This window comes from Macaca thibetana, chromosome 9, assembly GCF_024542745.1.
Source record: "Macaca thibetana thibetana isolate TM-01 chromosome 9, ASM2454274v1, whole genome shotgun sequence".
Taxonomy (NCBI): Eukaryota; Metazoa; Chordata; class Mammalia; order Primates; family Cercopithecidae; genus Macaca; species Macaca thibetana.
Genome location: NC_065586.1, coordinates 102,825,820 through 102,853,749, shown reverse-complemented (window position 1 = coordinate 102,853,749; position 27,930 = coordinate 102,825,820). Strand labels below are relative to the sequence as shown.

At 38.9% G+C, this 27,930-nt stretch overlaps 1 protein-coding gene across 4 annotated transcripts in view; it reads left to right on the top strand.

Moving 5' to 3' along the window:
• SORCS1 (sortilin related VPS10 domain containing receptor 1) overlaps positions 1–27,930 on the top strand; it is a 595,404-nt gene that overhangs the window by 489,741 nt on the left and 77,733 nt on the right. For all 4 annotated transcript variants that reach the window (XM_050804902.1, XM_050804901.1, XM_050804903.1 and 1 more), the window contains exons 16-18: positions 554–684; positions 4,687–4,800; positions 19,500–19,671. In XM_050804902.1, coding sequence (XP_050660859.1) covers positions 554–684; positions 4,687–4,800; positions 19,500–19,671 — 417 coding nt within the window. The remainder of the gene's footprint in view (positions 1–553; positions 685–4,686; positions 4,801–19,499; positions 19,672–27,930) is intronic.

The window sequence follows — 27,930 nt, the reverse complement described above, 5'->3', positions numbered from 1 at the left end:
CTTTTATTTATTTTGTGGGAAAACACTGAATTTAGCTCTCTCGCTTGTCTGGTAGAGGAGCATTAAAATCTGTGCTATAAAGTTGTGTGGGCAGAGGCATAATAAATCGAGGCAAAATGGATCTTTATATTTCTTAGCAATGCTCCTCTTTCATGCTCTCATAAATGACCAACTGTGTAAATCTTTTATTATAGGGGAATTGAACTTAATTACTACAGATTTGTTGGCAATGCACTAGGTGCAGACTGAGTCTTACTTAACTGTGTGTCCTTCATAGCACTGCACCCAGCACTTTGCCAAATAAAGGTTTGGTAAGTGCACACAAAATTAAGGATGTTATTTAATAATCCTCAGTGATTGTTAGGATTGCCTTTATAGTCAGGTTGTATAAGAGGGCTCTAGACCACAAAAGGAAAATGTTGTTAGCACAAAGAGGGCTACCAAAGTTCACATTACACTAAGATTTGCAAATGTCTCCCTAAACGTCACTCATTTGGAGCAGGGAAAGTCCAAACTGTGTGCCCAAGTATTTGTGATCCTCCTCTGCTTACAGGGGGAAGCGTGTATCATGGGAGCAAAAAGGATATATAAGAAGCGAAAATCAGAGCGGAAGTGTATGCAAGGAAAATATGCAGGAGCTATGGAATCTGAACCCTGTGTCTGCACTGAGGCTGATTTTGATTGGTGAGCTTGTGCAGTTATCTCCTGGAGCCATTCGGTGTATCAAATCCACATGGGCGTGAATGAAACTTTAGAATTGAAATAATAGTAACATACATAGGGCTAAGTGGCAAGCTTCATATTCTTATAAAATTACCTCATAGTTTACTAGCTATGTACATGTGTATGTGGGATAATCAAGAGTTTCTTTAGACTGAAAGAGGACTCAGAAGATGGCTGGTAATTATCTTCATATAATTGCTAGATTCCTAGGACCAAAGGAGAGCAGATTTGGCCGGGCGTGATGGCTCATGCCTGTAATCCCAGCACTTCGGGAGGCTGAGGGGGGTGGATCACTTGAGGTCAGGAGTTGGAGACCAGCCTGGGTAAAACCCCATCCCTACTAAAAATACAAAAATTAGCTGGGCATTGTGGCAGGCACCTGTAATCCCAACTACTCAGGAGGCTAAGGCAGGAGAATCACTTGAACCCGGGAGGTAGAGGTTGTAGTGAGCCAAGATTGCGCCACTGCCCTCTAACATGGGTGTCAGAGGGAGACTATCTCTTAAAAAAAAAAAAAAGGCAGATTCTTTCTGTGCTGCTTCAAACAGCAACACTGGAAACAGTAAGAAACAGTAAGTGTATTTTTTAGGGAGCAAACAAAACAAACATATTTGTGTTCTAGATGAAAGCTTTCTAGAATCTAGGATTGCCTGTAGTGGAATAATAGCCTTTAAGGGCAGTAAATTTTCTGTCCCTGCAAGTTTTCAAGTCGTAGTTAGCTGACCACAGCTTATGAGATTCATGGAAGACATTCTCGAACTCAGAGCAAGGATGGATTCAATGGCATTGCAAATCTGTAACTCAGTGAACCTAGCGATAAAGGAGACTTCTTGCTTTACCAGGATTAAGCTAATTTAAACTGGAGAAGTACTGAGACATTTAGAGGTTAAACTCTAAATGTGCCATAGAGTGCCATAGAGTCCTTCTTGAGACATTTACTCAGCAGAAAGCTAGCTTGTGGGCACAGTGAAGCCCTTGGCTTGTTGTCAGTGTTAATTGTTCAGGTAAGGCTTACACATTATTGAGGACAAGTAGGTGGTAACTCCCTTGGTATTTTCCATCTCATTTTCCATTGTTTTCTTCCCTCTTCTTTTTGCTTTTCCTTTATTTGTTCGTTTTTAATTTAGAGAACGCAATCACTAAATGTATACATATGTGTTACCAAACTTGACCGACATAAGAACTAAAGTCATTTTTTAACAATTTATTTCTAGTTGTATTGCAATCTCAGGTTGCATACTGAGAATCATTAAAATATCAGTGATTGGACTGAGATACTGTGTACATACTCATCACATATCTTAGAAAAGTTAAACCTTCTCTTGTGGTAGACATCTGGAGATATTCTAGCACTAAGAAGGTCTGACAAGAGTGGCAGCCAGCAGTCAGACCAGTAACCCACAGCTGTACCCCTTGTTGGTGAGGACTCCAAGCCAAGAGCCAATGAAATATCTCTTTGGGCTCAGCCAGAGGGCAACAGAGTTTCAGTTACATTGAAGCTCAAAATGAAATCTTCAGGGGCCTCCCCAGTTGTGACTTCTGTTTTAGTTAGAGCAGTATTATCACAATGACAAATATATTTTATCTTTGTACTACCCTTCAGGACTCACACCCTGAAATGCATTCACAGGGAAAACTGCCATGAGATTTTTAAGTCATTTGTCACATCCCTCTTTCTGAAGCAACTGCTTCTTCTTCTTCTATCCTGTTCAAGGAAGATTTGCAAAGGAAGTTAGCATCTTACATTAGTGGTTTAGCTTTTGCCTTAAGAAACAGCCATTCTTTAGCAGGAGGCAAATTTATTCTCTGGACCCAGCCATCCCATTACTGGGTATATCCCCAAAGGATTATAAATCATGCTGCTATAAAGACACATGCACACGTATGTTTATTGCGGCACTATTCACAATAGCAAAGACTTGGAATCAACCCAAATGTCCATCAGTGACAGACTGGATTAAGAAAATGTGGCACATATACACCATGGAATACTATGCAGCCATAAAAAAGGATGAGTTTGTGTCCTTTGTAGGGACATGGATGCAGCTGGAAACCATCATTCTTAGCAAACTATCACAAGAACAGAAAACCAAACACCGCATGTTCTCACTCATAGGTGGGAACTGAACAATGAGATCACTTGGACTCGGGAAGGGGAACATCACACATCGGGGCCTATCATGGGGAGGGGGGAGGGGGGAGGGATTGCATTGGGAGTTATACCTGATGTAAATGACGAGTTGATGGGTGCTGACGAGTTGATGGGTGCAGCACACCAACATGGCACAAGTATACATATGTAACAAACCTGCGCGTTATGCACATGTACCCTAGAACTTAAAGTATAATAATAATAATAAATAAATAAAAAAAAAAAGAAAACCAATGAGAAAAAAAAATGAGATGAGATGTCCCAATGTCCTGATTTCTCCTCGAAACATTTGCTTCTCTGGGAATCTTTTCTACAGGCTTCAAAGGAAGCCAGTCTTTTGCTGTTGTTGTTGTTTTTCTTTTTCAATTGTAAGCTAGTCCAGACTGAAAGGAATACCAGATAAGGAAAGCAATTAGATTTCTCCTCTCCCACATCCCTTGTGCCCCTCAGTCTTGGCCCAATCCCTGCATTCGTTTGTGATTGGATCGGCTACTCATCCCACCAGCTGAAATGCATTCTGAGAAGTGGGAAATTAATCACGAAGGAGGCCATTGTAAGGTTTTCTGATCCAGTGGGATTTCCGTAACTGCATGATTTCTGATAATATTTGGGAAGGCTCATCACGACCTTGTTGGGTTTCTACCAGCAGCTGGAGTTTCAGTGATTACACCTGGCTGTAGTGTAATGAAAGGTGATTGTCCCTGAGTGTTTCTCTTTGGTTTGGCTTTCTCCTGGACAGTTCCCCAAATGACCTTGCCTGTCCCTCTCCAGCATTTGTAAAGTAACTCCCCAAAGTGAACACTGGTTGTCCTATAGGCAGCAATTCTGAAGTCTTCCTACCCGTGCTGCGTTGAACCAGCACCAAATCCTGCTGGTATATGCAAAATTCTAAGTACCAGCTGCCTGGCGACAGGCCTCTGAGCTGAGCGTATTTCTCCCTTCCTGACCCTTGTGTGCCAGCATCTCACCTCCATTACACAGATGGGCCAGTTCATACTAATGCTTGCCGATTGCTGCCTGCGATTTGTCTGTGCATGTGGAGGTGCAATTTGTTGTCATTCTCTGTGCCCAGGTTCATTTGCCAGAAGCCAAGAATATCAGGCAACTCAGAGGCCTCTGGAAGCATGAATGAGAGGAGGCTGAGAGGGAAGTCTTTGACTATTTCCAAAGTAGAGAGAGGATTTAAAGCAGTTAGTTCCAACTGGCTGTGCTAACTGCCTAGTATGAAACATTTCCTTAGGGGAAATGCTCGAGATACTCCTGAAGGACATTTCCTTTTTGGCTGTAACTTTGAAGCATATGGAGTGAACACAGAGAGACCTGGCTCAGCTCTACTTGGTAGATCCAGATGTCTTGGAAGAGCATCCCAAAGACATCACCAGTAATGAGGACTGTGCCACATGTGACCATGTTAAACTCTGCGATGAATTTCTCACCAAGGGTTGAGCCCCACCACTGCCTGTTTTCTCATTACAGCTTTCTCTGGGTCCAGCCATCTGTATTGTGTATCCTTCTAATGAGAACACAATCTACTCGCTCAGCTTAAGAGTATTTAAATGGAATGACCAGTTATATAGGATATTTTCCTGAATAATTGATAGATAGTCTATGAAAAAAGTTCTATTTTTGAGAAGTCATTGATTCAGGGAATGCTTTGTGTGTGTGTGTGTGTGTGTGTGTGTGTGTGTGTGTCTTGTTTTTGTTTGTTTTTACTAATTGATTAGTGTAGCACTTGGCTGTGGACTGACATGGAATTGTTTTCAGTAATTTTGCCACCTACTGAAAGGTTTTTCTCGGCTCTTTCCTAACAGCGACTATGGTTATGAGCGACACAGCAATGGCCAGTGCCTGCCGGCATTTTGGTTCAATCCATCCTCTCTGTCAAAGGATTGCAGCTTGGGACAGAGTTACCTCAATAGTACCGGGTAAGTGTCTGGAGTAGTGACCTTGAGAGGCCAACCTTTGCTGCCTTTCAGCATGTGTTATACTGACAGAATTACTTCTGATCAAAGACCAGGCATATTTCCTTACAGCACGATGTAATTGCTTTTGTTCATTTTAGCAATGAAGCACAACTTTGCACTAATAGTGCAAGTTTCATGTGAGAATAAGATCCCAATTGCAAATTTAAAAAAGAGAAATGTTTATTGGATGAAGATCACGATGACAATATTGAAATAAAAATGTCTTCATTTTCTCGACACTTTGTTTTCAAGTTATTTAATCCTGTGAAGTTACCCTTTACCCTTATTATATCCATGATGAGGAAGGCCAAATAGATATTTCATATTTGCGTTTCCTGTTTTATAGATGTGGAACCTGGAATCACAAAAGGAACTCCCTGACTTTTCAAAAGTATAGTAGTGCTAATACGAATGTATCTTGCTTTCTCTTTATGTTCAGTCTTGACACATTTAAACATGCATTCTGACCTTTGTAAATCCGGAATCACATTCTAAAATTTGGTGTTTAATATTCTGTGTCATGGGGTTTATGCAGTATTATTTAAGAAATACTATAAAAAGGAAAAAAAATTCGTAAATTTGTCTCAAATGTAGTTGGTATCTATAAACTTTAAAATAGTGTATGGAACCTATTTAAATTCTGATTCAAATAAATGATCTGTAAAAAGACACATTTGAGCCTCGAGGAAAATTGAACATACACTAATTCGGGTAATGTATTAGTTAGGGCTTTCCAGAGAAACAAAACCAGTAGGATGTATATTTATTTAGAAAGATATTTTTTGGCCAGGCGTGATGGCTCACGCCTGTAGTCCCAGCACTGCACTTTGGGAGGCTGAGGAGGGCAGATCACTTGAGGTCAGGAATTTGAGACCAGCCTGGCCAAGATGGTGAAACCCCATCTCTACTAAAAATACAAAAAAAAAAAAAAAAAAAAAAAAAAAAATTAGCCACACATGGTGGTGTGCGCCTGTAGTCCCAGACACTCAGGAGGCTGAGGCAGGAGAATCACTTGCACCCAGGAGGCAGAGGTTGCAGTGAGCCGGAATTGCACCACCGCACTCCAGCCTGGGCGACCGAGTAAGACTCCGTTTCAAAAAAAAAAAAAAAAAGAGAGATTTATTGTAAGGAATTGGCTCATTTGATTATGGAGGTAGGTGGGTCCCAAGATCTGCAGGGTAAGTCAGCAAGCTGGAGACCCAGGTGAGCTGACAGTGTAGTTCTAGTTCAAGTCTGAAGGCCTGAAATCAAAGAGCCAATGTTGTAGTTCTAGTCCAAAGGCCAGCAGACCGAGACCCAGAAGAGCCTTTCAGTTCAAGACCGAAGGCAGGAAAAGAAGCCAGTGTTCCAATTTGAATGCCATCAGGGGGAAGGAATTCTCTCTTACTTTGGGAACTGTCAGCCGGTTGAATTTAAGCCTTCAGCTGATTGGATGAGGCCCACCCTCACTAGAGAAGTCAATCTGCTTTACTCAGTCTACTGACTTAAATGTTAATCTCATTTAAAAACACACAGAAGTGTAACATTTGACCAAATATCTGGGCATACTATGGCCCAGTCAAGTTGACATATTAAGTTAACCATCATAAGTGATATTAAAGAATTATATATTTAGGCATGATAAAGACATTTTGGCTAGACTAAGAAAACAGCCTTGGTTTTAGAGATACATATTTGTGTGAGTTTTGTTTTAAAGTGTTAAAAAACAGGTAAGCACTGATAATTTTTTGGAGATGGGTAATGAGCATATGGGAATTGATTACAATACTTTTCTTCATACATATTTGAAAATTCTGATAATAAAAAGTTAGAAAAGAAGCCGGTGTGGTAGTACGTGCCTGTAGTCCCTGCTACTCAGGAGGCTGAAGTGGAAAGATTGTTTGAGTCCGGGAGATCAAGAAAACCCTGGATAACATAGGGAAACCCCCATCTCTACAAAAGAAAAAAGAAAAAGAAAAAGAAGAGAGAGAGAGAGAAAGGGAAGGTGGAAGGAGAAAGGAGAAATAAGGAGGTAGGAGCCTTACCAATCCGCCATTTCTACTTGATAAAGCCCCTTCTCCTTTCTCAAGCCAGCCACAGTACAGAGAATCCACTTGAGGAGGTGAGACTTCCATTTATGTACTCTGTATTTGAAATGTTAAATATGTTTTTTTTTTAAGATTATCAAAATAATAGATACTATTCTTTTCAAGGAGGGAAAGGCATAGAAAAGGACTGCAATGATTCCTATTTCTGATGTTAGGGATTCCTAGAACCTTTGAATAAAGGAATAAGCTATGATTTTTTTGAATGATAACACAACATCCAAGGAAATACAAGTAACATTTTTATAGCAATGGGTCAGTGAGGTCTTAGCATGGTACCATGGGGGAAAAAAATGAAAAGGTTGATAAAATAACTAAACTTAATGGGGAAGGAATGCAAAAGACAGGAGTTTTATTACTTGCAGGTACTAGCATGTTTAGACACTGTAAAGGGCATTGGAAGCCCCTCAGGCTAATTTAAGAATTGTTTTTTTTGTTTTGTTTTTATAACCAGCTCAATCAGTCAAGGAAGTTACATTAGTTTGTCTTTGGTATTGATGATAGGAGGCTGAAACACAGAGGGATCAAATTGTTCTAGATGCTACTCAATCATAGACCAAGGCTGAATGACACCTGTGACCCCTCACTCTTCAGTTCATTGAGATTTTTTTTTTTTTTTTGAGACAGAGTCTCGCTCTGTCGCCCAGGCTGGAGTGCAGTGGCGCGATCTCAGCTCGCTACAACCTCTGCCTTCTGGGTTCACGCCATTCTCCTGCCCCAGCCTCCAGAGTAGTTGGGACTACAGGTGCCCGCCACCATGCCCGGCTAATTTCTTGTATTTTTAGTAGAGACGGGGTTTCACCATGTTAGCCAGGTGATCTCCTAACCTCGTGATCCACCCACCTTGGCCTCCCAAAGTGCTGGGATTATAAGCATGAGCCACTGCACCTGGCCCATTGAGATCTTATAAATCCTGACTAACATCAAATAAAACATCAGTGATGATTAAGTAATTTTATATTCAAAAGGAATACCATCTATGCCACATAAAATTAAAATTATAATGTCAATTAAATGTGACTTAGCAATAAGCGTCCATATATAAATGTTGGTCAATGCAGTTGTTATGTTTAGTAGTCACAAAATTACAACTCTACCTTCTAGGACTCCACCTTCGTTCTCAGGGGCTTGTTCATTTCAGTGGGTATTACACGATAGCATCTGACCCCAAATGATTTTTGTTAAGTTGCCACATCCACCAGTTTTGCCTGTTCCAGTTAAACATTTTGCAGAAAAGCATCAGCATTGGTGAGCAAGCTGGTTTGTAAAGAGAACATATGATAAATACCCGCCATCAGCGGGTATGGTAAATGTTCTGCTCTCATAAGTAAGATGCTCATAGGTGGAGGAGTGAATATGCAAATAGGGCCTTACACACTAAAGTCAAGGGAATGGTTGTCAATAATAACCCCACTGATCAGCATGTTGTCTCAACTACACATTTTGCATTAGGAACACGAAGACCCTTAGCTGGGACAGAGGCCTGAAATCATCTACAAAGAAGGCCTCACACCACTGAATTCCTATTTGCATTGTCTGTAGCCAACTCAAGAGTTGGTAAGAGGTAAAATATCGGTGAACTTGGAAAAAAACTTTGTCTCCCTTAATGTTACTCCAGCCCCTCACCACAGATGTCATTTGGCTATGTGTTGATTCAGTGGTATTTTATAAGCAGATTCAGTATATAATGTTGTAGCCACTAATAATGCTGCCACTATACATTTAGATTTTTACTTACAAATACTTAGTCACAAAATAAATGTGTATGTTTTATATGTTTAAAAGCCAATTTACATCATTACCCAATCCTGGCCCCCTTTCCCCTCACAATTGTGATCTGTTTGATATGCATGCTTCTAAAACTTTTCTTTGCATTTGCTAGCAAATACTGGTCCCAAGAGAAAATACACAAATTAATTTGGGAGGTTGTTTTTATATGTGATTTCCTACTAGACACATTGTTCTTCTGTTTTCCTTTTTCATTCAAAAATATGACTTAAACATCTTTCTAAGTCAGAATATATAAGGATACTTTCTCATTTATTTAATTCCATAGTATTAAGTATTATTATAGTATTATCAGTCATCCTTCTTCCATGGACATTTGGGTTATTTTGCTTTTTCTGCCACTATAAATAATGCTGCAGTTAATATTCTCATCCTATAATACTTGTTATACAGATAATACAAAGAGAATTAAGTCTCTTTTGGCAATTGGAGGTGTTTCTGTTAGCTCATAATGCAAATTCCACTCAGCCAACTGGTTCTGTCTCAGACCTGAGTATCAGGCATTGCCACGTTTCTCCCTTGTAAGGGTTAAAACACTAGCTTCCTGCTCACGGACTGCCTGTGAGTCCCACATATTAGAGATTCATTTGTATTAAGTGCCATCCTCCTTTAAAATTCAGATGCTAGTGGATTCTGTAAAGGAAAACTGAGGGGAAGAAGAAGTAGGATTTAGCTAAATTAATAAGGTGAGGAAGGTCATTTCTTGCAAAGAGAACAAGAGATGATCCTGGGGAAGGGCCACAGTGGTAGTTTTCTCCAGGACAAGCCCAGATGCCAATGCCTGCGTGCTTAAAGAGTTAAACAGCCACTGGGAACCCTGTGTCCAGTGCCATTTTAAGCCATCCATGGTCACCTCATGCTCAGTCAATGCAGAATCTGTATTAGCCTCAGGGCTGGGATGAAGCACAAAGGAATCCCAAGTGTAGGGTTGGCCAGAGAGTGAGTGCCTTCATAAATGTTGCTCCCTGGGCACCTCACTTGTCTCACCCTTTTCTTACAGCATAGCTCATGGCACAGACATGCAGTGGGAAAGTGAATTGAGTGGGGTGAATGACAAAACCTCCCAGCATCACCTTTCTGAGAGTTTACTTGGAAGCATGCAGGAAAACTTTCCTTTTATTAAAAAAAGTTCTTAAATACTTCACTTTATAAATGTCTATGGTTACTTTCACTGTCAGCTTATTACCCTGTGTATATAGCAGTGTTCTCAGGTTTACCCACTTCTCCATGACGGGGAAATCCTGGCATCGGTTATTATTGTATTTAGCAGCTTCACTACGTAGAAGTGAATGGTTGCACAATTTTTGTTTTAGAGGTTGGCTAGGACTTAGAAAGGATGGATGGAATAAGAAGTGAACTCAGTGCAGAATGTCCCTCCAGGTGGCTGTAACCACCAGTCCTGCTCCTTGGTTCAGTGGCATCAGGGTTTCTCATACCCACACAGTGGAACAGTAGAGCTTGCTGTGTTCTCCACAGTTGGCTCCCTGCCTCTCTTCAACCTCTGCCCTCACAGCTTCTACGTGTCATTTTACATGAAGGTGGAAAGTAAGGAGGCTGGCACTGGGGCCTCAGCCTGTTATGGATTGAGAGTGAAATACAAGTGGGGATGTTTTGTTTGGTGAAAAAGGGAGTAATTGGAATGAAACAATTAAGGATGTTCAATCTAACCTCTGCCATTTACTGTTATGTTTTGCAAGTGACTTTGTTTCCTTGACCTTAGTTCCTTAACCTATAACATTTTCTTATTTGCCTTCAGAATTTGATTAAATGTGACGCTGTATGTAAAGCATGTAGCACAATGCCTAGCACATAGTCATCACCTTATAAAATGTGTACCATCACCAATAACTATTGTCTGAAGACTCCTCTAGAGTAAAGAAAGAAGGGAAAAAACTTATTTGTATTATGAATCCACAGTCCAGACATGTATTTGATGTTTAATTGTCACTGCAGTACTAATATCTGGGACCTATTTAATGTGAGTCTCTGTTTTCTCATTTGTAAAACAAAAATAAGAACCTACATAGGCTCATAAAGTTACATAATTGGAAAGTGATGAAAGCAGTGTATACCAAAACATGTCTGTCCCTTTATTCCAGTCAGGTCAGATAATGTGTTTAGCTGATTACTGAACGAATTTCTTTTGCTCAAATAAAATGAAATCAGTATTCATTTTTATTTTATTTCATGTTAGTGCTGAAATAACCCAAAATTTATTCCTCTTTGTTTCTCTTTCAGTTTCTATAAATACCTCAGTATGCACATCCACAAGCACAAGCTCATTTAGTGATACTTATATATGGTTAAATCTTGTTTATACTGTTTTGGAACCAGGGAGCATACTGCAAAATTTAAGTTGCCAAATTAACTAGCATGTTGCTTGTTTCATGCCAGTGGTAAAAGATTCTGTAAATATAAAATAAAGTGGGCATTGGATTGGTTTATTCTAAGAAATCGAGATAATCTTCTCAAGGGAGAGATTTCTTCTTGCTATTAAGCTGAGATATTTCTAGATGTGCTTTAAAAAGTATGTATAGAAATTTCTATCTGTAGAGTTTCTTTATAGGGTCCATTAATTCTTCATGGAAGAAGATACAAAGACAGTTCTTACTGCTCTTCAGGGTTAGTTTCTCCATATGCAATGGGGACTTCTTTTTCTTTTTTTTTTTTTTGAGATAGAGGCTCACTCTGTTGGCCAGGCTGGAGTGCAATGGTGTGATCTCAGCTACTGCAACCTCCGCCTCCCGTGTTCAAGAGATTCCAATGGGTATATTTATACAATAAATACATTTTTAAAAGTTAAAGTTCTGTATCTATTTATAAATATATAGTGGGTCCAAGAAAAAATACACACATAAATTCTAGCAAAATAGTTACCTTTATACTATCAACATACATTTGGAATGTTTTAAAATATGCTTTATATAAATAACTTTTGGTGTTTTATTTCACAGTAGAGTGACTATAGTTAATAATATTATGTTGTATATTTCAAAATAGCCAGAAGAGAGAAGTTTGAATATTCTCACCACAAAGGATAAATGTTTGAGGTGATGGATATGTTGGATTTAATCATTACACAATGTATATATGTATCAAAATATCACACTGTACCTTATAAATATGTATAATTAATGTGTCAATTAAAAATAAAAACTTGGAAACTTCCTCTCTACATAAGCCATAAAACACTTAAATTCTGCTAACCTGCCATTTCCTGGATTTGCTATTTCCAGTGTCTTTGGGGGCTTTGGTCTTTTCCAGATGATTCTGTTTTGGTTGCCTTGTGGGGGTTTTGATGTTTGGTCTGATCTCCTCTCAAGGATATTTTTCAGTGTGCATCAAGGAGAATAATTGGCCCTAAAACTGGTGCATGTATTTAAAGTCCACACAAAAGGCAATCACTTGCATTATTTACAGACTCATCGCTGCAGGGGCCTCTGTAGCTGTTTTCTAGCCAGGAACCATACAGCCTCACTGCACACACTCAGTAATTGTTGGTTGCTACAGAGTTGACTCTTCAGAGTACCTTTCTTAAATGAGGTTTTCCATCTTTTCATGGATGACATTGGGATTGGGAAATGAAGGAAAAGGTGAATATCACTGTACATGGAGACTTGCTTTCTCACATGGCGATTCTTGCCCACATCAATGGCCTTGGCATTAACAATTCTTACTCAGGTGCTATGGTACAGTGGCAAGAGAACACCAAACTTAGTCCAGAGTCCCAGACGTGCTACTCGTCCCCTGTGTGAGGTGCAACTCTCTAAACTGTGTTTCCTTTTCCTTATGTGAAAAACAAAAGGATAGTATTGGGTGATCTTAGAGACCCCTTCAAGCTTTAACATTTACATGACCAATTGAAAGGATTCAGTATTAGAATTCCTTGGACTGTAGGTGCTCAAAAGATAGAAGACAAATTCATATAACTTAGTTGTACAACTGGTGGGCTCAGACAGTGGATTCTGTGAGGCATTCTCAATCAGTATGATTATCGATATTAAGTGATTTAGTGAAGCGTGTGTGGCCATATGTCCCATTTCACCATTTCATCAAGCTCATCTTCAAAATGAAGTCACATACCCATTACTATTCAAATTAAATGACGTGTGTTTCCATCCTGCTTAATACAAGGGAAGCTTTCTTCTTTCTACCTGGTCTTCTGTCTTATGCCTGTCCCTTAATCCCAAGGTCTGTTTACTCCGTTGAGGGGAATAGTCCAAAGACCTGTTGCCTTGAGGAGAGAAACTTGGAAAGCCTGCTTAGCCAGCCATGGAACTCTATTCCTGATTGCTGATGCCATGGCTGCTACATAAGATTATTGTTGATATGTGGACACATTGCCACCCCTGAGCATACCTTGTCACATGGGATCGCAGTTAAAGAATAAATGGCCATTTTGGGGATGCCTGTATCTATTGATGAAGAGTCACAATGATTAATATACAGCCATCAATGAGATCTGTCAGCCTGGAAGTCTGGTATAAATAATCCTTATTCACTGGAGATCAGGAAATCTAGGCTGCCACCACTACTACTTTTTCAGAAACAGTTTCTCTGGATGCAGGGGTAGAAGAATTTCTCTCTACCCTAATTGTTAAGTCATGCCATCGCAGCCCTGTGTCTTCATGTCAGAGATCTATAGTTACACAGCTCTGTTAATTTACACACATGAACATACACAAATAGCTGTTTTGTCATTGCACACCCACATTACTAAGGTGGTAGATTTGGAAGATTTTAAGTCTTAGCCATATACTCTACCCAGAACTAGCCCCCTTCTCCATCCCCAAGGCTTCCTTCATTTCCTGCTTCATTAAGTCTAGTGTCATTGTAACAAGGCAGTATTTTCCCTTGAAAGCAAATGCATATAGCACAAGCCAAGAAATTAAACTATTTATGTTTTTTTTTTTTTTTTGTGAGTGCAAATGAGGAACACCGTTGCTCAATGACAGTAACACCCCCTGGGGTACAAGAAGACCTAGAGTTCCAGTTTCACCTTGGTTGCATGTGATAACTACTGTGACAAAAGGGAAGAGGAGGTTTCACAAAAAGCATGATTTTGAAGCTGATTTTTTTTTAAAGGATGAGTAGAAGTTTGTCAGTAGGAAGAAGCATCCTGGGCAGAATGGAACAGCACAGGCAAAAGAAGGCATTTAGTATACAGAATGACTTGGCTAAGAGAGCATGTCAGGCCATGGAATGAGCTGATGCAAGAAAAATGCATTGAGGTCAGGTCATGGATCTTTACTTTAAACCTGAATGTTACTCTTTAGAATAAGCCTATGGGAAATTTTGAATGATTTTAAGAAAGGAATTGACATAATTGGATTTGATCTTAAGACGACCTTGGCAATAAGTACATCAGTTTTATTTTGGGGGAACTTGAACTATCATAGCGAGTTAATATTTGATACTTAAATACTTTTTTCTAACTTCTGTTATTTTAATATTTATTAAGTTCTAAATGTGCCAAAATCTATGCCAAGCCCTTTTCAATGCATTGTCTCATTTAATCTTCCCAAGAACTTTAGGAAAAGATTCCATAATTATCCCTAATTTGTAGGCAAAGAATCAAAGATTTGAGAGAGGATGGGTAAATTGCCTAAATTCATGGAGTAAGAGAATGAATTTAAACTCAGACAATTTGGTTCCACAGCACTAGTTTTAACCTTCAGGTCAGTAGTGTTTTATTTTCTTGAAAAAAAATACACACACACACACATATATAGTGTTATATATTTTTGGGATATATATATTTATTATATATATATTATTTCAATAGCTTTTGGAGTACAGGTGGTTTTTGGTTACATGGATGGATTGTGTAGTGATGAAGTCTGAGATTTTAGTGCATCTGTCATCTGAGTAGTATCCATTGTACCCAATATGTAGTTTTTTCTCTCACCCTCCTTCTTCCCTCACCCATTCTGAGTCTCCAAAGTTTATTATACCACTCTCTATGTCTTTGTGTACCCATAGCTTAGCTCCCACTTATACGTAAGAACATGTGGTATTAGATTTTCCATTCCTGAGTTACTTCATATAGAATAATGGCCTCCAGCTCCATCCAAGTTGCTTCAAAGGACATTATTTCATTCTTTTTTATGACTGAGTAGTATCCCATTGTGTTTATACACCACATTTCCTTTATCCACTCATCAGCTGATAGGCACTTAAGTTGGTTCCATATCTTTGCAATTGTGAATTGTGCTGCGATAAACATACATGTACACATGTCTTTTTGATATAATAACTTCTTTTCCTTTTGGTAGATACCCAGTAGTGGGATTACTGGATTGAATGGTAAATTTAATTTTAGTTCTTTAAGAAATTTCCATTCTGTTTTCCATAGACATGGTACTAATTTGTACTAATTTACATTCCTACCAGCCATATATAAGCGCTCCCTTTACACCACATCCACACCGACATCTATTGGTTTTGCCTTCTTAAATTTGTAGTCTTTAACATTGGCTGCAAACTAGCATCACCAGGGGAACTTAAAAACAAAAACCAACTGATGCCCATAATTCTCAAATCAACATTTCTGGTTGCAGAGCCTGGGTATCCATCTATTTTAAAGGTACCTCCAGCTAATTCCAAAGGGTAGAGAGGGTTGAGATCTACTAAGCTAGAATATACTGTCACCTTAATATACATTGAATACTCAAAAACATCTGTATTTTGCCATCACCACCTCAAAATGTCAGGGAAAAAACCTACTAAATAGAAAAGTCACAGGCTACAAAGACTTTTAATGCTTTCTTCCAGTTTTACTTTCACAAAAATATTGCCTCCTTCTTTTTTCTTTCGAGACAGAGTCTCGCTGTGGAGTGCAGTGGTACGATCTCAGCTCACTGCAAGCTCCGCCTCCCAGGTTCACGCCATTCTCCCACCTCAGCCTCCGGAGTTGCTGGGACTACAGGCACCCGCCACCACGCCCAGCTAATTTTGTTTTGCATTTTTAGTAGAGATTGGGTTTCCCCATGTTAGCCAGGATGTTCTCAATCTCCTGACCTCGTGATCTGCCTGCCTCAGCCTCCCAAAGTGCTGGGATTACAGGCATGAGCCACCACGCCCTGCCTATTGCCTTCATCTTTTTTAAGACTTCCAGGTAGCAAAGAAGCAAAATCAAAGAGGGTAGGGGCAAAAAGGAAAATGTGACAGAGGCATATCAAGATAGGGAGGAAGAGAATAGCTGAAACTGGGGTTGTTGGAGTAATAAAATCCTATCTACTGATGAACCATCGGTAATATCAAAGGCACATTTGCAGAATGTTTCCTTTTCAGTAATTGTACAAAGACTCCCTTGCCATTACAAAGCACTTTTCTTCTTGGCAGATTGAAGAATGCTTTACCAACTAAATGCATCCCAGTAATATTCAGAGCGCAGGTCCAACATAATCATAAGTTGCCTTGTTATTACGGAGGTAGCAGCCCCATTTAATAACATATTAAATGCATTATTCATTTATATAACTCAGACCCAGGGACAGCTGCTGGGATGAAAATAGAACCATTCTGTAATGCAGAAAGCAGGTGTGTGCTTACTTGAGTAAATGAACTCTGTATTACGGCACAATTTTCTTCTAAATTTCAGGGACAGGTCTGGTAGGGCTAATGTGATGCCATTTTCATACAGGAAATAAAATGGTTTCAGAATGGTTTTTAATGAGCATTTAAAAAAATTACCAACAGCCTTCTCTGTGGCATAGTCCCAGGGGGATGGATTCGTGCTTTGGATTTGAGCAGAACTCCTGTTATTGCAGGATTCAGGAAAGCCTAAGGTAACGATTGATCAGAACAGTGACAAACAAAAGCATGTTCTCTAGCTGATGATACTAGTGGTGATGGTGAACCCATGTTTCTATAGCTGCACACCAAGAGAGGGTCACAGGTGTGCTTGGATGCTGAGTGATTAAAAATCATAACCTGACTTCAGTTTGTACAGTGCCTCACCTCTGAAACCTGTAGGCAGTCTCTGATGCATGGTGAAACTCACGAGATACCAAACTTAACCTGGGTGGCATCACTGGTCACTTTCTTGCTACTATTGCTGGTACCAGGATGCTATCATACACCAGTGTATGCATTTTGTGTTTTCTCTCTCTCACCTGCCCTTATTTTCTCTTTTAATATACATATACTCATAAGCAACTACAAAGGAGTTTTAAAAAAATATATCAGATGAGGCCAGGTGTGATGGCTCATGTCTTTAATCCCAGCACTTTGGGAGGCTGAGGCGAGCGGATCACTTGCAGCCAGGAGTTTGAGTCCAGCCTGGTTAATATGGTGAAACCCCATCTCTACTAAAAATACAAAAATTAGCCATTTGTGGTGGCACATGCCTGTAATCCCAGCTACTTGGGTGGCTGAGCCAGAGAATAGCTGGAACCCAGGAGGTGGAAGCAGCAGTGAGCCACGATAAAGCTGCAGTGAGCCAAGTAAAGCCTGGGCAACAGAGCGAGACTGTATAAAAAAAAAAAATCAGATGGAATGATGTTCAAATTGCTTAGATGTAACAATGACCAACCAGCATGGGCAGTGATCTTATGTCTGGAGCAGAGTTTCGGTGACCCCCTCATGGGCTAGGTGTTAACCCATAAGTTGCTGAATTGTGAGAAGCAAGGACTCTAAGGACAGGGATCAGCATAGCTGGGTTGGTGAGTGAGATGCTTGGAGGGTTTGGGGATGTGGTAATAACCAATTAATATGCAGATATTTCCACATTTAAACTGGTACAGTTACTGGTATGGCCCTCCTGATTACCAGCTTTGAATGTTTGCAACACAAGGAGGCCCTCAACGAGCTTGAAGTTCACACAGCCACACCAGGAAGAAAATCATACAAGGTATAAAGAATTCCTATCAAGTAAATCATAAGGATTCTTTTAAGGGTTTAGAGGAGGGATAATCTCACTCCATTTAAAGCAGCAGTGCAGTAGTAAAGAGGGGATGTGTGCTACAAATTGTCTAGGGTCCTGGCTATTTGATCTTGAGAAAACTGGTTGGCACCTATGAATCTCAATTCCTCCATCTGTTTATTGGGAATAGTTACAGTATCTTATTATGGATACTTTCAAAGATAAATGAGTTAATTTATGTAAAGAACTTAGCACAATAACTAGGACATAGTAAGCACTCTAAATATGAAATTCCTGCCATTTTACTCTTATATTCAGAGAAATTGTCTTAAAGAAGACAAGAAGTAAGCTGTACCTTAAAGGTGGGCGCGTTTTAGGCAGATGATAGGACACGCAGGAGGACATTGAAGCAGAAAAGGAGAAAAAACATGTACTCTCAAGAAAATTAAAAGGAGAATGGACATGGGCTTATGAGGGAGAAAGAGTCCAGGAAAGTAGAATAAAATTAGCTAGTGGAGGGCTTCATGCCCAGGATTACAGAATTTACAGCTTATCCTAAGGTCATATGAAGTCCATGAAGGTTTTGAACAGAGAAGAGAAATAGTAATAATATTAAACATAAATAATTGGTCATATTTTATGAGCATTTGCAGAGTATTAGCGTACTTTTAAGTACTCTGTGTACATTATTAACCCATTTAATTCTTACATTTAACATATGAAATGAGTTAAGCATTAATAATTGACATTGTAGTGATCCGTAGTGTTCAAAGTACTTTTCCAGACAGTATCTCGTTTGACTTTCTCGCAGAGGAAAGGGCGTTCACTGGACTTAAACACATTGGAAAACTATGCCAGTTTTGTAAATAAAGGTTTTCTGGAATCCAGCTGCACACATTCTTTCATGTGTTGTCTGTGTTCGCCTTCATACAGTAAGTGCAGAGTTAAGTAGTTGTGACAAAGTCTACACAACCTGCAAAACTGAAACATTGACTATCTGGCTCTTTCTGTAAAAAGTTTGCTGACCTCTGGTCTAGAAGAGTGGAAAGTAAGCTTTGATTGCTTCTCATTTGGGCTCTACCACTAACTCTAGGCACTTAAACTTGGGAAATCAAATATATACATACATAAAGGGGTTGCTATGGACCCAACAGTATAAAACGATAATGGCTAGATAACACTGAACCTCAAAAATCTTAAAGGTTTGTCATCCTAAAATTGCAAATTTTAATTTACTGTGAATCTGATAAATTATATAGTTAATTTTATAGAATAAATTTTTTCCCATTATAGCTAAAACAAGAAATAAGCAAAAGAGCATCAATCTGCAAAAACTGAAGTCTCTTTAATGTGAAGTTTGATCGTTTAACCAGTATAACCTCTCATGAAATATTGAGTAGAAATATCAAATTTAGCCATTGTTGTCTGTGCTATGCCATAACTGTAGCAGTCTGTATGCGATCTATGAATGTCGAATCACATATCCATATAATCTATTCTTTCTCTGAATTGTAAATTGCTTTGCAGTATTTATTACTCATTCTAGTTCTTAATTATATAGCCTTTGAATTATCTCCTAGATTAGCCATCTATGTCTCTCCAACTAGCTTATAAACTTAGTGAGAGTAGGGGCTATATCTTCTATTTCTGCGCATTTCCCACAACTCCACAATGAAGTGATTCATTAATTTAAGAGATGAATAAAACTCAGTTACAATGCTAGTAATAGATACAGCGTGTGACCGTGATTCTCTCTCTGTTGGGTGCTTTATATGAATTAACCCTACTCCTCATAGTAGCATGAAAGATGGTTACATGCTTACTGATGGTCCTCCGGGCTAGGCACTATGTCTAATTTAGAAACGTGGGAATGATTCACATTATAATGAGCTGCCTTACAACTTGAGCTTCTTTCCATTTAGGTACAGGAAGGTGGTTTCCAATAATTGCACTGATGGAGTAAGGGAACAGTACACTGCTAAACCACAGAAGTGCCCAGGGAAAGCCCCGCGGGGGCTGCGGATAGTCACAGCTGATGGAAAGCTGACAGCGGAGCAAGGACACAACGTCACTCTCATGGTGCAATTAGAAGAGGTAGGGCTGATTCCTATCTCCTTGCTACTTTCTATGGCCAGTGATTTTTCTTAATAAACCATGGTTTTGTTTCCATATCTTTTTCAACTTTCTCCATTTTAGATGCTATTTAAAAATTTTTATTTTACTTTTAGTTCCTTGGTTTTTGTTATCACTTCACCTTCCCTGATCTATTTCTTTAATTACTTACATTTCACCGCAAGTTGTTCTTCACTCATACTTAATCTCTTACTTTTGGAGAATCTGTCAGATTTAATCTTGCCTTCTTGGCAATTTTAGCAAAATCCATTTTCTCAGAATACATAAATAATATTCCTGAAATAATTTAATACATACACATACTAAACTAACCTGAGAGATGCTAATACTTTCATCCCCTCTCAGCCTGCAGGGTTTTCTTTTCCAAGGGCAACATGATGGTCATGCATATAGCACTGAGGCCAATCTAAACATAATTGAGTGTAATTTATCTGGCAGTTAAGAGTTTGTATTGTGTGGCACCTCAGGGATATCATTAAAAGCATGCATTATTATTTGCCAGATTGTGGTTGTCTGAAATGTCTATTTATATGGTGGATAAGATGAAATTTGTCTTATATATTTTAGAATATACACAGGAATTCTGTCATCTTGTAAATGAGGAAGACGGTCTCTGAAGGACAAGTACTGATATTAAATCATCTCAATTATTAAACCAAGCAGTCTTATCCTCAGTCACGTTTTCTGGGTACCTAATTATGGTTACCATTATGTAAAGCCCTGTAAATACAAAGGGATTTTAAGGGCTAACAATGACACCAGAATTAAAATATATAACATTGAGTTACAGCTTCCTCTGCTGATAGTCCAGGGACCCTCAGTTTTTGCCAGGTGTAAGAAAATCACCTGGAGAGCATGTGAAAACACAGTTCTCTTGGCCACATCCTTAAAGATTCTGATTCAGTAGGTTGGAGTCGGGCCCAAGAATATATATTTCTAACAAGTTCACAGGTTGTGCATTGTGTTCAAGAAAAACAAAAACCATGGCAAGGCTAGGGGTATAGAGAAGTCAGAGGTTCTGGAGTGTGACATGAAGATGGAAAGATGAAGCATTTATGATTGCTTTGTCAGGTTTGATGAAAATTTGTAGTATTTTAATTCTCATAGGAAAAATAACTGTGAAATAACGAGTTTGAAACTCTAGCTCAAATGATGTGCATATCTCTGGTCCAAGGGCCATTTACAGAACCACTGTGTAACCCAATACTCCTTTCCTGATTATCTCCTTAATGAGTGCCTTTCAATTGTATTCAATCTTCTAAATACTAAAGTGCCAAAAATTCTTCAGTTGGAACTAGAAAAATACAGGCCAATTTAGGCAAATTGGAGTTGCTCATTTTTCACATAAATTCTTTGGGGATTTCTGCTTGAGACTATGGCAGATGAGCATGCAGTAAACCAAATATATGCATATATATTTAGAGCAAGAGGGACAGAGACAGAGAGAGAAGAAGAAGAAAAATGAAGAGGAGGAAAGGAGGACTAGGAGCTGAGACAACTATGAAGAGGATTGAGAAGCTAAAATTCCTTTCTTAAAAAATGGGAAATTCTCTGCAGTGAGTCCAACATTTTATGCTATATTTTCCTTTCGAGAACTTTACCAATTCATATGCCACACTATAGAGGAGGTACAGATTTCAGATTTCCAGTAAAAGGCCAAGTAGAAAGTGTTGGCTAAACAGGTGTTAATAGACTCTCAAGGCTTGGGAGATAAAAATTGGACTATGAGGACATTCCAAAGTTGGAAGTGATAAGGTCATATCCCAGGGAGAAGGAAAGCACAGGGAAGCAGCACATACCCAGGGCCTTTTTCCTCCGTGAGGTATTTCATGATACCTAAGTAACACAGGAAACATAGAAAGCAGTCAGAGGCTGAGAAGTTAAACAAAGTTTTTAGAAGTATTGCTCTTTGGGGAGATAAAAATTTGAATTCAAGACCTATCAAGGAGGAGGACCCTGGTGAACTATCTAAGACTTGGTTCTTGGAACTTCTGGAAATCTCTGTCCTAGGAGTAAAGGCAAACCTGAATTAGAACAGGCCCTCTGTACTCAGAAATCCAGTCTGAAATCACTTCAGTCTCTGAATCAATTGGAGTGATTCTCTTCAACTCTAAAATGATTATTAGAAACCAAAGTAAACCTTCTTTAATGGAAAATAACATAAACCACAGGTTTACCCAATATTTTTTCATATAAAATGTTGAGCATTTAGAAAAAATCAAATATGTCAAGATACAGGACCAACGGAGGGATAAACAGAAAAGAACAACAGTTGGATGAGATATAGTGTTTATTTAAGATATCCTGTAAAATAACAGTGATTAATATGTTCACGAATGTGAGAAAAGGTGGAAAATTGAACCCCAGGGCAGTAATCAATAAGTAAGAAAGAGGCCGGGCGCGGTGGCTCAAGCCTACCAAATCACGAGGTCGGGAGATGGAAATCCTGTAAAAATAAAGATAAAAAAAAATAAACTGATATGGTGGGCGCCTGTAAGAACTCGGGAGGCTGAGGGAGAAGGAGAATAGGTTTACAGCAAATCTCAAAAAAAAAAAAAAAAAAAAGAACCCATAGGAATAAAGATATAATAACTGATATTAAGAGGTTAAATGGAAGAAAGGAAGAAAGGACAGCAGGAAATATACCATCTAGAGCAAAAAAGAAAGAAATAGAATATAGAGAAAAAATAATAAGAGACAAATGGAAAATGATTAAAAAAAAGGTCTAACACAGAGGCAACTGTAGCCCCAGAAGGAGAGGAGAGAGATAAGGAACAAGAATCATTTTTGTAAAGATAAGGGCTGAGAATTTTCCAAGCCTGATGAAAGATATCAACATATTAACCCATAGATTTAACAGAATCAGCAAACTCAAGAAGAATATGTGCAAAGAAAAATCACTGAGCTATTACATTCAAACTGCTGAAATCTCAAATCAGACAGAGGTGTTTAAAAAGTCCAGAAGAAAATGGAATGACATCTTTGAAGCGCTGTAGAAAACACAAATGTTTTTTTAGATAAACAATAATGGAGATACCAAAACGAGAAATGTTCCCCTGTCCCCCTCGCAGGCGTGTGATGGGGGTGTGGCTCGCTTCTTCAGCGCCCCACTACTGAAATCTCTAGGGGAGCACACAGGAGCAGGCTGTGGGGCTTTGACCCCACGGCAGAGTTTAGGCGTGAATGTTTACAGGTCCTGAAGCCCCAGTGGGCGTTTGCTACCGTATGCTCTCTCTGTTTTGCGGTCTATAGACAGCTTGTCTTAACCAGCTCAATTAGGCCCTCTGCCTTGTCGCAAGGAGAGACTGCTTTGTGTATCCTGGGTTCTTACCTCGGTGCACTGGAAGAATCCATCATACCTGGGCTTGGAGAGTGAGTGCAAAGTTTTATTCAGCGGAGGTAGCTCTCAGCAGATGGAGGAAGCCAGAAGGGGATGGAGTGGGAAGGTTTTCCACTGGAGTCGGGCCGCTCAGTGGCCTGGGCTCTCCCCCAACTGCTCCAGCTAAATTCCGTGTAGTTCTGCTGGTCGGTGGCCTGCTGGCATGCTGGTGCCTGTCGGTGCATTCCTCTTGACGTCCATCTGCCTGTGTGTCTGCTAGCTAGGGTGTTGGGGGTTTTTATAGGCACAGGATGGGGGCATGGCAGGCTAGGGTGGTCTTGGGAAACACAACATTTGGGTGCAAAGGCAGGAGTGCCTGTCCTCACCTAGGTCCCAAGGCACAGGCCCAGAGGTGGAGCCCTAGCCAGGGACCACACCCTTCCCCACTTCCGTATCATTTAAAGGGACCATTCCCTTCCCTTCCCAACACTTCCTTCCATAGCAATATCTCATAAAAACCACTGCCTATAAAAAGAAATACTAAAAATAATTATTCACACATAAAGAAAATGACCCAGACAGAGGCACACACACAAATACGCACAAAATAATGGAAGGAATGAAGAGCAAGAAAGGGGTAAATTGAAGTTAATAATAACTGTGCAGACCAAGAATGATAATCAGCTGTGGGATTTAAAATATATGTAGAATTAAAATACATTAGAATAATAACACAGTATGTGGAGCGAATTAAATAGAGTTAAAGTAGTTTAAAGTTCATGATACATCTATAAAGAGATAAAAGTACTAATTTATATTAGACTCCAACATATCCAGAATGTGTGCTTCAATACCTAGAGTAACAACTGAAGAAGTAGTAAGAGAATCTTATCATCAAGCTACTGACAGGGGAATTACAGTAACTTTAAAATGGTTTCATTAATCCAAAGTAAGGCAAGTAAAAGAGAAAAAAAGAATATAATACAGTTGAGACAAATAGAAAACATCTACTAAAATGGTAGATATAGGCATGGTGTGGTGAATCCCAACATTTTGAGAGACCAAGGTGGGAGGATCATTTGAGTCCAGGAGTTTGAGACCAGCTTGGACAACTACCAGAAAAAAATAAAAATAATGAAAAAAAATAGCCAGGCATGGTGTCGTGTGTCTGTGGTCCCAGCTACTTGGGAGGCTAAGGTGAGAGAATCACTTGAGTCCAGGAGTTCAAAGCTGCAGTCAACCATAATTACATCACTGCACTCCAGCCTGGCTGATAGAGTGAGACCCTGTCTCAAACACATTAAAATTAAAATTTAAAAATGGTAGATATATCCTCAAATAGTATCAATAATTACATTTTGAAAATTAGTGGTTTTTGTCACTTCAGTGCTTTTTGTCAGGCTTAAGAAGTCTTTATCTAAACCAACATTGTGAAAACAGTCATACCACAAGATTTCTCTTTAGGTTTCACATTAATGTATATGATTTATCTTGAATAAAACTGTTTCAAGTTTCTATATTTCATCCACACACATATCCAATTGTCCCAATACCCTTGACAGACTATTCATTTCACATTGAATTGCTATAAGCCTTTGTCATAAATTAACTGACTGTCTATTTGTGGTTCCATTTCTAGGCACTCTATTCTGTTCCCTTGGTGTGAATTTCAAACCCTATGTTAATTACTAATTTCAAACACATTATATTTTCACTAGAGGTAGGGTGAGTCTTGATGCCTGGACATGTAAATCCTCTACACAAGTAGAAAATTATGTGTGTGTGTGTAAAATTTATAATAGCATCAAAATACAACAAATATTTACACTCAAATCTAAAAATTTATTTTCAATAGCACTACCCAGAAAACAATACAAATTTGGAAATGAATTTTGGAAAAAACCTAAATGAATGGAGGGATACACCCTGATCATGGATTGGAAGACTCAATATTATAAAACATCAATTTTCTTCATATTGACTTGAATTAAAAGCAGTCTGAATAAAAATCTCTGGCATGTTTCATGTATTAAAATTGACAATATGATCATAACATTTACACAAAATGTCAAGACCTAAAGAATAGCAAAGATACTTTTGAAGGTGACTCACAAACTTGGATGACTAACATTACCATATATATATATACACACACACATATACACACATATATGGATGTATATCAATAAATACATATATGTATGTATATCATTCACAAGCTGAACAAGGAGAGTCAAGAAACATATATACATGCATGTATTTTATATATATAGACACATATCTACTTTATGACAAATGAGACACTGTAGTACAGTGGAGAAATTATAATATTTTCAATACATGGGTGCTACAATTTTGAATATCCATATGGGAATACATGAATCTTTATCTCACATAATATACAAACATAATTATAACTGTATTGTCAATCAAAATTTGAAAGCTAATACTAAATTTTTTTTTTTTTTTTTTTGAGTCTCACTCTGTTGCCCAGGCTGGAGTGCAGTGGCGAGATCTCGGCTCAACTGCAATCTCCGCCTCCCGGGTTCAAACAATTCTCCTGCCTCAGCCTGCCAAGTAGCTGGGACTACAGGCATATGCCACCATGCCCAGCTAATTTTTGTATTTTTAGTAGAGACAGGGTTTCACCACGCTGGTCAGGCTCGTTTCAAACTCCTGAACTCAAGTGATCTGCCCACCTCAGCCTCCCAAAGTGCTGGGATAACAGGCATGAGCCACTGTGCCCGGCAATACTAACATTTCTAAAAGAAAGCACAGAAGAGTATCTTCATGACCTTGTGTTATGCAAAGATTTTTTTTAAAACAGCAAAGAAAACCCATTAAGTATAAAGAAATTATGCTAAGAAATTCTTTATACTTTCTTTATAATTATACTTTTTCATAATTTTATTTTTATTTGTTTGAGATGATGTCTACCTTTGTCACCCAGACTGAAGTGCAAGTGGCATGATCTTGGCTCACCGCAACCTCCACCTCCCAGGTTCAAGCGATTCTCCTGCCTCACTCTCCTGAGTAGCTGGGATTACAGGTGCCAGCTACCACAACCATCTATTTTTTTGTACTTTTTGTAGAGACAAGGTTTCACCATGTTGGTTAGGCTGATCTTGAACTCCTGACCTCAATTGAACTGCCCACCTAAGCTTCCCAAAGTGCTGGGATTTACAGGCATGAGCCATCACGCCCAGCCTAATTATACTAATTTTAAATAGGACTACATTAAAATTAAGAATTTCTGTTATTTAAGGCATTATTTTGAAAATAAAAATTAAGTCCTAGAGGGGAAAAAGATATCTGTAATAATACCTTTTCAATAAGCTATTATTATTAAATTAAGCCCTAGAGGGAAAAAAGTATTTGTAATAATACCTTACTGAAAAGGTATTATTACGGTAATAAAATAATAAAATTGTTTTATTTGTTTTTTATTGTTTATTTTTATTATGCAAAATAAAACAATTTCAAGGAGGGAATCATAATTAGGAGAGTATAAATAAATTCTACAAATTAATAAGGGAAATACTGGTAACTCAATAGAAAATGTACAAATGGGGCTGGGTGTGGTGGCTCACGCCTGTAATCCCAGCACTTTGGGAGGCCGAGGCAGGCAGATCACAAGGTCAGGAGATCGAGACCATCCTGGCTAACACGGTGAAACCCCATCTCTACTAAAAAAAATACAAAAAATTAGCCGGGCGTGGTGGCAGGCACCTGTAGTCCCAGCTACTTGGAAGGCTGAGGCAGGAGAATGGCGTAAACCCAGTAGGTGGAGCTTGCAGCTTGCAGTGAGCTGAGATCGTGCCACTGCACTCCAGCCTGGGCAACAGAGCAAGACCCCATCTCAAAAAAAAAAAAAAGAAAAAAAAAGAAAAAAGAAAATGCACAGATAACTCAGGGTAACCAAATAGCCAATAAGCATATGAAAAAATTCTGAGCATCCCTGTATAATGCAACTTAATTTATAATAATATATTACTGTGCACCATCAGAAGATGTATATTTAAAAAGACTAATAATAGGCTGGCTGTGGTGACTTACAACTGTAATCCCAGCACTTTGGGAGGCCAAGGTGGGCAGATCACTTGAAGTCAGGAGTTCAAGACCAGCCTGGCCAACATGACGAAACCCCATCTCTACTAAAAATACAAACAAACAAAAATAAAACAACAACAACAAAAAATGAGCTGGGCATGGTGGCACGTGCCTGTAGTCCCAGCTACTTGGGAAGGTGAGGCAGGAGAATCATCTGAACCCAGGAGGTGGAGGCTGCAGTAAGCTGAGATTGCACCACTACACTCCAGCCTGGGTGACAAAGTGAGACTCCCTCTCAAAACAAACAAAAACAAAAACAAAAACAAAAGACTAATAATATCAGATATTATTGAGAATGTGGAGCAGCTGGTCATTCATATAATGCTATTTGGAGTGTAGATACATACTGCCATTTGGGACTTGTTTGACATTAACTGCTCTAGCTGAACATGTATACCATCTATGACCTGGTGTTTCCACTTTTAAGTATATACTTATCAGAAATGCATACACATATGCACCAGAATGTATGTAAGATAATATGCATAGCAAAAGTATTTGTAAGAGCCCTAACTGGAAACAATCTAAACATCCATGAATAGTAGAATACATAAACTATAGTATATTTACAGAATGGAATGTCATTCAGCAATGAAAAAGAACAAACTAAAGCTATATGCAAAAAACTTGGATAAATGTCATATCCATTATTGAGCTAAAGAAGTCAGACTAAAAAGAATATATGTTGCATTATTCCATTTAATTAAAATGCAAAAATAGTCAAAGCTATTAATAATTTATGGTGGCCAGGTGTGGTGCCTCACACTTGTAATCCCAGCACTTTGGGAGGC